Below are 11,909 nucleotides of genomic sequence, written 5' to 3'. Positions count from 1 at the left end.
AGTGCTGGGATTACAGGCTTGAGCCACCGCGCCCGGCCATCTCTAGTTAGTTTTTGACCTTTTATATTACATCTAGAGTCCATGCTTTTTCCATGAGGCTGAGGTTTAGCAAATGAAAAATATACAGCACATAGTAAAGGCATGATGCTAGTTTTCTTCCTCACTGTTTCAGTCTTACACATTGATCAAAAATTTAAAAAACTAAGTAAAATTTGTAAGGAAATAGATATCTACACGTTGTAATCTAAGTAATCTACCTTAATTTCTCTCTGCTTAGGAAATGGTATGATGATAGGTGGTTGGAATTTTTCTTCACACAACTTCCCTTTAGGTTTCCTTAACGGGAAAAAGCAATAAAAAAAATTACATATATTTGATTATGCTAGAATCTAAAATCTTTTTAGATTTTTTTTTTTTTTTTGAGACAGGGTCTCACTCTGTCGCCCAGGCTGGAATGCAGTGACAAGATCTCAGCCCACACAGCCTCTGCCCCTGGGCTCAAGTGATCCACCTTGGCCTTCTGAGTAGCTGGGACCACAGGTGCACACCACCATGTCTGACTAATTTTGGTTTTTTTGAAGAGGCAGGGTTTCCCCATGTTGCTCAGGCTGGTCTTGAACTCCTGGGCTAAAGTGATCCGCCTGCCCTGGCCTCCCAAAGCGCTGGGATTATAAGTGTGGGCCACTGTGCCTAGCCTCAAATACAATTCTAACTCAGATTTTTAACCGAAGGCCCATGGGATTTCTTCTTTACTTTCTAGATTTGCAATTTTTTAAAAATTAAAAGACAGGTACAGAGTCATTGAAAAAAAAGTTGAACGTCATAGAAGTCTGAATCATGCATTGATGACTGCTGGGCCTAGATGGTGGGTGGATTTGATTTGATTATATTGCTCCCTCTACTTTTATGTATGTTTGAAGATGTCTAAAAAGGAAGTTTTAAAAAGAATTCTATCAGCCAGTTGCAAGCCTGGTTGGGGCATCTTATTTGAATGTTTTTCAGTTTTTCAGCTATAGGTTAGAAATGGAATCTACTAGCAGGGTATAGTGGTATTAAAACTATGACATAAATTGCCTTGTGATACTTACAGTAGATGTTCAATAAACATTAATTCTTAGGAATAATATCATGAATTATACAAATTGTCATTTAATCCTCACAGCCACTGTCTGAAGTAGGCAGCTTTATTCCAGTTTTCATAAGAGAAAACTGAGAACTGGAGCAGCTAAGTATTATGCTTTGAAGTATACAAAAAGTAAGTGATGGAGCTAAAATCTGAGTCTGACTTCCGGCCTCAGAGTCTAGGATACTTGAAGCCTGCCTGAAAAGGGAAGACTGCTATTTACAAAGCTTTGTTTCTGTCATTTGAGATTATTTACATTTTCTCAGATTTAATCATCATAACTGCAAGGCAGATTGAATGTCAGTCTGTAATCTTTTAAAAGAAGCACATAGATTTTTCACATTTTTGTATATGAGTAGTTAACTCAAAAAATGTATATTTTATTTTTAAATATATTTGAATATTTAAGTTGAGTTTATTGGCAATACCAGTGTTTTTGTGGAAGACAAGATGCCTCTTAGTTTTCCAAGTGAATTTGTATATGAGATAAAAGTTCTGTGTTAAGTTTAAAATTTTATATTTTTGTTACTATACCATTAGATGGTATATTTGATAATGTACGTTGTGTTTTTGTTATTGTTGAATTTATTAAAATCATAAATTATAATGTTGATATGAAATGAATCCAGAGCAAATCAGGGCAAGAAGATATAAATTAGGAAGGGCACTCCTGTGTGTTGGGGGGGTAGGGGAAGGGGGGATCCTTGAGTCATAAAATAAAGATTCCTTATATATTTATTTTTTTAAGAGACATGGTATTGCTCCGTCATCCAGGCTGGAGTACAGTGACACACTCATAGCTCACTGCAGCCTTGAACTCCTGAGCTCAAATGATCCTTCCACTTCAGCCTCCTGAGTAGCTGAACCTACAGGCATGCATCACCATGCCCAGATAATTTTTGTATTTTCGCAGAGACTGGGTTTTACCATGTTGCCCAGGCTGGTTTCAAACCTGGGCTCAAGTGATCTGCCCACCTCAGCCTCCCAGAGTGATGGGATTACAGGCATGAGCCACCACACCTGGCCTTGGCCAATTTTTAAAAACAATTTTTAGGTCTGGGATCTCACTATGTTGGCCTGGCTGTTTTTGAATTCCTGGCCTTGAGTGATACTCCCTCCTCAGCCTTCCAAAATGCTGGGATTACAGGGATGACCTACCATGCCTGACCCAAATCTAAATTGTTCACTATAAGACAGAAATTATTCCTGTGAAGTTAAGAGAACTATTGTAAGGAATTTTTTTTTTTTTTTTTTTTTTTTTTTTGAGACAGAGTCTTACTCTGTCACCCAGGCTGGAGTGCAATGGCATGATCTCGGCTCACTGCAACCTCTGCCTCCTGGGTTCAGGCAATTTTCCTGCCTGAGCCTCCTGAGTAGCTGAGATTATAGGCATGCACCACCATGCCTGGCTAATTTTTGTATTTTTAATAGAGATGGGGTTTCACCATGTTGGTCAGACTGGTCTCGAACTCCTGACCTCATGATCTGCCCACCTTGGCCTCCCAAAGTGCTGGGATTACAGGTGTGAGCAGGTTGTCTTTTTATTCAACAAAATTCATTGACATTCAACAGTTCATTATCTGTTATGTGCTTTTTCAGAAGAATGGCATGTTAGGTTTGTTACCAGGCACCTAAAGGATAATGTTTCACATATCCCCTAAAAGGTGCTTGGCAATGTCTGTTCATGCCTGATTAATTTCCTAGCACATAGCAGGTCTTCGGTTAATGTTTAATGATAGTAGGGAAATGGCCTTTAAAAGCCTTAAAACTTTAGAGTAAATTTCCACCCTACTTTATATGGAATTATAAAATGTTTCCAAACTTTGAATTTATGAAATGCTTAAAGCATGTCTCCAAAGCACCATTTCTAATATGAGAGTTGATCAATACTTGGAGAATAAATGGGGAAATGAAAATATTATATATAATTTTTATTTTTTATATTTATTTATTTATTTATTTTAAAAAATGTTTTTTTGAGATAGGGTCTCACTGTCTCACCTAGGCTGGAGTTCAGTGGCACCGTCTCGGCTCACTGCAACCTCTGCCTCCCAGGTTAAGCAATTCTCATGCCTCAGCCTCCTGAATAGCTGGGATTACAGATGTGCACCACCATGCCTGACTAATTTTTGCATTTTTAGTAGAGATGGAGTTTTGCCATGTTGGCCAGGCTGGTCTTGAACTCCTGGCCTTATGTGACCTGCCCACCTTGGCCTCCCAAGGTGCTAGGATTATAGGCCTGAGCCACTGTGCCCAGTCTGTATATGCATTAAAAATTTTGTTTTATATGGGAAATATGTGGTGTTATTTTTCTATAATTGGGAAATATATGATGTTATTTTTCTATAATAAATTTCTGAAACACAATTTTAATCATTTTTGGTTTGGGGTATAATTGGGGAGTATTTCTTTTTAAGGGTGTAGTCATAATCTAAAACATTGCTTTTGCATGCTGTCTTTCATAGACTCTTTTTCATTTAATTAAAAATCTCTTGTGAGAAGTAGAAATTTGGATTGGAAAGATTGGGTGTTTCCTCCTTTCTGTCTTGTATTTATTAAAGGTTTCTTTAGGTTGTTTTACCATTTTCCCCTCTATTCTCCTCAATATATTTAGTTCTCTATTCAATCCTAGTGTACACATAAAGTGGTTGGAGAATCGCCAGCCCATACTCTTCTGAAAAGTAAATTTAGTAACCAGGGTACAATGGTGCATATAGTTCTTTTTGTCTTTATCTCTACCAAATAGTTTTCTGAAGTTATTTGGTTTTTTCTTCTCTATCTTCAGCAGTTTAGTTCTATTCTTAATTTTTAATAGAGTTGGGTTTGCAGTTTGAAGTTCTCCCACATTCTGGTTGATTTGAACTATTTATTTTAAGAGATATGTGAAACATTACCATTGTTCTAAGTGTCAGAATTCTACTCAGAGACCAGTCATTTGCCAGGGTGTAACTCAAAGAACTGTCATTTCCTTCTCATCTCTTTCATCCTGTTCCCATTCCCCTCTTCCTTCTACCCCGTTACCACTTACTCTGTGGATATAGCTAATCTCGCTGACTTCTTGTTTCTCTCTCCTCTTCTTGTTTTTGTACAAATGGGTGGATACATGTAGTTGTGCGTCACTTAACGAGAAATGCATTGTTGGGCAGTTTCACCTGAACATAGAAATGGTACAGTAAAAATACTGTATAAAAGATTAAAATGGTACACTTGTATTGGGGACTTACCATGAATGGAACTTGCGGGACCAGAAGTTGCTCTGGTTGAGTCAGTGAGTGAGTGGTGAGCACATGTGAAGAACATTATCGTACACTACTATAGACTTTATAACCACCATACCTGTAGGTGACACTGACTTTATTTTTAAAATTTTTTTCTTTATTTTTTGGGGTTTTTTCTTTTTTTGTTTGTTGCTTTTGCTTTTATTTATTTATTTATTTGAGGTGCACTCTGTCGCCTAGGCTGGAGTGCAACGGCATGATCTCAGTTCACTGCAACCTCTACCTCCTGGGTTCAAGTGATTCTCCTGCCTCAGCTTCCTGAGTAGCTGGGATTACAGGCACCTGCCATCACACCCAGCTAATGTTTGTATTTTTAGTAGAGATGGGGTTTTACCAGGTTGGCCAGGCTGGGTTTTTAAATAAAGTTCTTATAAGACGGGATGTTGCCCTGTTACCCAAGCTGGAGTGCAGTAGCATGACCATGGCTCACTGTAGCCTCAACCTCCCAGGCTTAAGTGACCCTCCTATCCCAGCCTCCCGAGTAGCTGGGACTACAGATGCGTTTCTCCACTCGGGGCTAATTTTTAAATTTTTGGTAGAACAGGGTCCCCTTATGTTACCCAGACTGGTCTTGAAGTCCTGAAGTCAAGCAATCCTCCCACTTCAGCTTCCCAAAGTGCTGGAATTACAGGCATGAATGATCCTCCATGTCCTCCCAAATTTTTTTTCTTTTTCAATAATAAATTAACCTTAACTTACTGTAACTTTTTTACTTTATAAACTTTTAAATTTTTTAAAACTTTTTGACTTTTCTGTAATAACACTTAGGTTAAAACACAAACACATCGTACAGCTGTGCAAAAACATTTTCTTTTTACCCTTAAGTTTTTTTATAAGTAGGTGTACACCTAAAATAATGATAAAAAGAACACTATAGCAGATACATAAACTGGTGACAGTCATTTATTATGATCAAGTCTTATGTACATACATAATTGTATGTTGTATACTTTTATATCACTAGCAGTGCAGTAGATTTATACCAGAATCACACAAATATGTGTGTAATATGTCATGCTACATTATGATGTCACTGATATGAATTTTTCAGCTCCATTATAATTTTAAGGGACCACCACTGCATATGTAGCTCATCATTGATGGAAACATCATTATGTGGTACATGACTGTATGTATAGATATATATCACCATATATTTGTTTTCTTACATGGAGGGTAGTACACTCTAGGTATTCTTTTATGCTTTAATAATATATTTTATTGACTGGGCACAGTGGCTCACGCCTATAATCCCAGCATATTGGGAAGCCAAGGCTGGCAGATTGCTTGAGCCCAGCAGTTTGAGACCAGCCTGGGCAACATGACAAAACCTTATCTCTTAAAAAAAAAAAGTACAAAAATTAGCTGGATGTGGTGGTGCATGCCTGTGGTCCCAGCTACTTTAGAGGTGGGTGGATTGCTTGAGCGCTGGAGACAGAGGCTTCCATGAGCTGAGATTGCGCCACTGCACTCTAGCCTGGGTGACAGAGTGAGACCCAGTCTCAAATATATATATATGTGTGTTATAACATAGCCTTATTATGTACAGTCGGCCCTTTGTATCCACTGAGCTCTGTATCTGTGGATCTAACCAACCGTGGATGGAAAATTTTTGGAAAAAAAAAAGGATGGTTGCATCGGTACTGGATGTGTATAGACTTTTTTTTCTTGTCATTATTCCTTAAACAATACAGTTTACAAACTGTTTACCATAGCATTTACATGATACAGGCATTGTAAGCAATCTAGAGATGATTTCAAGTATATGAGAGGATGTGCATAGTTTATATAGGAATACTACACCATTTTACATAAGGGCCTTGAGCATCCTTGAATTTGGTATCCACGGGGGTCCTGGAGCCAGTCCCCCGCAGATACCGAGGGATGGCTCTGGGTGTTAATATATTCAGTTTATCTACTTAATGCATCCACCTCATTAATTTATAGAATACTTTTTTTTTACAACTGCATAGTACTCCATTGCATAGATGTGCCATAGCTTATTAAACCACTGTACTGTATCTGGACATTAGGCTGTTTGCAGTATTTTATAATTATAAACTGCTGCAGTGAATAGGCTTCACTTTTCGTTGTTGTGGTATACCCTCAGGGTCAGTTCTCAAGGGTGGGATCACTGGATGGATTAAAAGGTGAGTGCATTTGTTGTATTGTTAGGTATTGCTAAATTTCCTTCCAGAAAAGTTGCATTTGTCATCAGTATTCTCACCTGCACTGTCGTTTGAGTTTTCTCACAGCCTCACCAACATGTGTATTGTCATTCTTGTTAACTGTCCCCAATCTAATGGGTGAGCATGGTGTCACAACATTGTTTTAATTTACATTTCTCTAATTATGAATGAGATTGAGCATCTTTTCGCATGTTTAAAGGTCATTTTTATGTCTTTGTGACATGTTTTCCTTTGAAAGTTTATTTTGGATGCACACTTCGTTATCATTGTTAGGTTATTCACCTTCAACTTGTTGGAACAGTAGCACTCTGTGAACGCTAGACTTTATTATGACTCTCCTCTTTCAGATCTTCCGTGGTGGCTTATTCTTATTCGGCAGAAGGCATTGGTGGGCAAACTCCCAGGAGACCATGAGGTCTGTAAAGTTACCAAAATTGCTGTGCTATCACTTTCTGAAATGGAACCTCAGGATCTTGAGCTAGAGGTAAGGTGAAATAAAGGGAAATTCTCTGGAAACCTGATATAAATGTAATAGCAAATATGAGGATTTCATTTAGTAGACCAGAAACATGCATTTTTTAGAGCTGGGTAATGTTTTTAAAAATAATTTAATCCTATGATTTTCCAACTTTATTTTAGTAGTGGAACCCTTGTCTCAAAATCCATGAAATCGAGTATAGAAGACACACAAAAGCAGGGCTGCTGTGGTTGAAGTAGTGCTGAGAAATCCCTGGGACTCTGACCACTTGATCTCTCCTGGGAAGCCACCTTCTGTTTCCAGGGAGCTCTAGGGCTCTGAACAGTACAGTTTGAAAACTTCTTAGGGAAAAGGAGTGAGTCAAGAAAAGGAGAACTTTGATTATATCCTCTTTTATCTACATTTCTTGAAAACTTTCTAAGCATATATTCATCTTACAACTTTAAAAGAAAGTTTTTAAAAGGAAGACAGTCACTCATCTAATGTCATCTCTTTATTTTCTAGAGAAGAGCTCAAGTCTATAAGTCGAGTAATTTACGGACAAAACAATGAGATTGCCTAGGGCTCATGTTTTACCACAAGGTGCTGCCTCCTAGTAGAAGTAACCCATGAAAGCATTTTTGTTCTATTTGCTCTCAGTATGGGGATTTGATGCTTAGGAATTGTCATCACTCTAATATAGCCATAGCCTGTTTTGTTCACTATGTGATGTGCCAGGCCTGTGTATTACATAGATGATAATATTTAGTCCCTGGAGAACCCAGGAGGTGGGCATTACTACAAATAAAGAAGGGAAACCAGGGTGGCTCCTTTTTTGACAGGCTAAGGCCGGAAGATTGCTTGAGCTCAGGGGTATGAGACCAGCTTGGACAACACAGCCATACCTCATCTTGTTAAAAAAAAAAAATCAGTGAATAGATTTCAGAAAATAAAAACAAATAAAGGAGACCTGGCAAGGGTTAAGCCATGCAGCTGGCACATGTGGGGTCTGGATCTAGACTCAGGTAGCCTGGTCCTGTATCACTCTGCTGAGCTGCCACCCTGTTACCTGAACAGCAGGTAACAGATAGCAAAGCACACACTGCCCCACAACTCAACACATGTTTTTCCATGCAGAGTTCTTGGGGAGGAAGTTTGAGGACAGGGTTAAAGTGCTTTAAGAATAAGTAAAAATAAAGTTATTTTTATGCTTCAAATGTCACTGGAAGTTTGACAGTTGAATTTTAAGAAACATTAAAGTGAATTTAAGCGGACTCTGATATTAACTATTTGTTACAGGAATCAAAGAAAGTTTGGAATTCTTATTATTCTCCTTTTATTGATACTTATGCCAGAACACTATTCACTATTGCTGATCGAGAGACAGAAAAATCTAGGTTGCAATTAGGCTTATTAAAAGCAGACGTTTGCAGTTTTTGTTTGCATTTTTTTTTTTTTTTTGATGAAGAGCAGCCAGGCTAGCAAAAATTGTATTAGTTTCCTAAGCCAGTAAATTTGCTGCCAATGTCTTTTGGATGGTTTTGCTGACACACTGAAAGATTCAGGATGGCTTGTTATCACAGACCCTTCCCTTGAGGGTGGGCACCCCTTGGCCTGGCATTCAGGTTTGAGCACTAAGCGTGGAGTCTCTGGCGGTTTGATTTAGAGCCGGGAACCAGCTTGTCCAGCACTTTGTCCATCTGCCAGTCACAATTTGCATATTTGGCACTCCCAGTTCTGGGGAAATTAAATGTCACACCTCATCCAGAACAGGTTGGGGCCTTTGTTAGACCTTTCAGGGAGGTTTTCTGATGTCCTTCATGGCCACCAATCTGTAACATTTTTTGAGACTAGTAGCTGACTATTAAATAAATGGGGAAAAAGCCAAGATGGCTTTAGGAACTAACATTTACATGGAGTTTTTAAGCACAAAAGTGTGAGTATTATAAAAGCTTTAAGAACTTCTTTATGCTTCAGACTTTCCCTTTCCTCTCTCTTGATAGTCTAAGGGAAAGAGATTATATTCAAATAAAAAGGAAAGTGAGATTTCCTCTATTGATGTAATTATTTTTACAGCTGTTGGGCTGCACTGCTGCACTTGTTAGGGGCAGCAAAATCATGATTCATGTTGAGTTGAATATATGTAATGACTCTTGCTAATTAGGAGTTGAAGTAATTTCAGAGAAAGTATTTCCAGATCCTATCTCAGTGAATAGTTTGGTACACCTTTCTCTGAAGCGATTATAATTTTAGAAATTTGTGCTTGTGCCATTTTTTCTTTCCTTTTAATTCTGTTTTATGGCAAAGGAGCTTTGTAGCAGTGAACAGCAGGAAGGGCAAAGAACCACTGTGTGGAAAATCACAACTTTATTGTCTTGTAATATGTTAATTTAAACCTTGGTACCTTTATTTCAATTTCCATATAACTCAATTTAAAAGAGCTTTAAGAAGCTTAATCATTTTTAAATTGTGTTTTTTGATTATGCAGTGCATTGTAAAAAAGAAGAAAAAATATCCCCCCACTTGGAAATAATTGTTATCAGTATTCTACTGAGTTTTGATGGGTGTTTCCATTTGTAACTAGGCTCTTTGGAGGACCAGTGTTACTTTCAAATGTTTCAGAATAGTTTTTCTGTTTTGCATTTTTACATATTTTCCGTTAGTCTTATTTTTTTAAGAACATAGGAAGACTTTATTAAAACTACTTATTTCTCCTTAATATGACTTTCTGATTTGGATGTCTGTGTATTAGTTTCAATAATCCGCATTTATTTCAGCAGCATCTTTTATATGGTCACTGTTCTCAGACTTGCTAAAGCCTAGTCTGTTTCTGTAATTGGAGCAGATGCCATCTTATTTCAGAGACTAGAAAATTAATAGAATTTCTAGTTTTCTGCCTCTGTTGTCTTTTTATGTCAAATATGTGCCTTATTTGTTTGCCAGTTTTAAAAATAATTCACATACCATAATTCAAATACCATACAGTGCACCCATTTAAAGTATATGTCAGTGGTTTTTAGTGTATTCAGAGTCACATCGTTATCACCACAATCAATTTTAGAACCTTTCATCATCCCCCCAAAAAACTCTGTCTTTGTTAGCAGTCACTCCTCATTTCCTTCCAAGTTCCAGCTCCCCAGCACTGTGTAACCACTAATCTCCTTTCTGTCTCTATATATGTCTTTTGTGGACATCTCGTATAAATGGAATCATACATCGTGTGGCCTTTTGTGACGGACTTCTTTCACCTAGCATAGCTTTTAAGCGCCACATTTTATCTGTTCATCAGTTGGTGGACAGTTGAGTTGTTTCCACCTTTTAGCTATTATGAATAATGCTATTATAAACTATTTTGCATACAAGTTCTTGGTGGTGGTATATTTGTTTTTATCTCTCTTGGTGGTATGTACCTAGGAATGGAATTGCTCGGTCTTAATGGTAACTCACTATGTTACCCGTGCTGGTGTTGAATATCTAAGCTCAAGAGATCCACCTGCCACAGCCTCCCAAAGTGCTGGGATTATAGGTCTAACCTTTTGTGGAACTGCCAGACTGATTTTCAAAACAGTGTGCTATTTTACAAAAATGATGTAGAAAGGCTGGGCACAGTGGCTTACACCTGTAATGCCAGCAATTTGGGAGGCCAAGGCAGGAGGATCATTTGAGACCCACCTGGGCAACATGGCGAGATTCTGCCTCTACAAAAAACAGCCAGGCGGCACATCCCTGTAGTCCCAGCTACCCAGGAGAATCGCCTGAGCCCGGCTGGTTGAGGCTGCAGTGAGCCGTGATCATGCCCCACTGCACTCTTGCCTAGGCAATGGAGTGAGACATTGTCTCCAGAAAGAGAGAGAGAGAGAAAGAGACAGAGAGAGAGAGATTTAGGGGTCAGGTGTAGTGGCTCATGCCTATAATCTCAGCACTTTGGGAGGCCGAGGTTGGAGGAGTGCTTAAGGCAAGGAGTTTCAGACCAGTCTGGGCAACATAGTAAGACCCTGTCTCTATAAAAAAAATTTAACACTTAAGTGGGTATAGTGGTGTGTATCTGTAGTCACAGGTACTCAGGAGGCTGAGGCAGGAGGATTGCTTGAGCCTTGGAGTTTGAGGCTGCAGTGAGCTATGACTGTACCACAGCACTCCGGCCTGGATGGTGGAGTGAGACCCTGTCTCTAAAAAGTAAAAATTTATATATATTTATATAAGATATGAAGAATCTGTAAGGTTTAAACAATGAGGACATAGATGCTCCTTCTTTAGAAAAAAATACCCTTTAAAGTTGTATAGGCTTATGTTCCATGCCTGCATATCTTATCTGCTGTATCTCATTGCCTTAATAGATAACCGCATCATTTTCCATATTTAGTTTCCATCAGACGTCTGTTTAAAATTTTAGCTTCAGATGGATGTAGATACCAGCTTTTCACATAAAATTATTTATTTCTCTCTTCTTAAATGACAGCAGCAACATCAACCCTTAATCTTGGTCACGAGGTGTAAGTTGCAAGCGTAATTTAAAAACTAGGGAAGTGCTATGGAGCCTGTGGCTGTGTTATTTTCTTTTTGACATCGAGTGTTTCAGAGCTATTGTGATAAGGACCTAACCACATACCACACAGAAGTGGCCTGGCCTCTGAAAAGGGGAAGGTGATCCTGTTGCCAATGCAGTGCATTATAATCCTGCGACTCTGTGTAAACAAAATACCTTAGAACTGGGAAGGAATCCCAAGCAGTAATTTTCTCTTATCCCTGTTTTTTTGTCAGGACCGAATTTAACCTTTTCAGAAAGGTAGTGCTCTATACTTTATGTTCTAAAGGTTACTGTGTAGAAGATTCTAACATATTCATTGAAAATATTTGCATTT

General features: G+C 38.4%; 1 protein-coding gene across 2 annotated transcripts in view; it reads left to right on the top strand.

The window, feature by feature from the left end:
• Nucleotides 1–11,909, top strand: part of INPP5F (inositol polyphosphate-5-phosphatase F) — a 107,622-nt gene that overhangs the window by 52,873 nt on the left and 42,840 nt on the right. For both annotated transcript variants that reach the window (XM_037731561.1, XM_017509083.2), the window contains exon 3: nucleotides 6,938–7,074. In XM_037731561.1, the coding sequence (XP_037587489.1) occupies nucleotides 6,938–7,074 (137 nt within the window). The remainder of the gene's footprint in view (nucleotides 1–6,937; nucleotides 7,075–11,909) is intronic.

This window comes from Cebus imitator, unplaced genomic scaffold (assembly GCF_001604975.1).
Source record: "Cebus imitator isolate Cc_AM_T3 unplaced genomic scaffold, Cebus_imitator-1.0 Scaffold406, whole genome shotgun sequence".
NCBI lineage: Eukaryota > Metazoa > Chordata > Mammalia > Primates > Cebidae > Cebus > Cebus imitator.
This window is presented reverse-complemented; position numbering and strand designations above follow the sequence as displayed.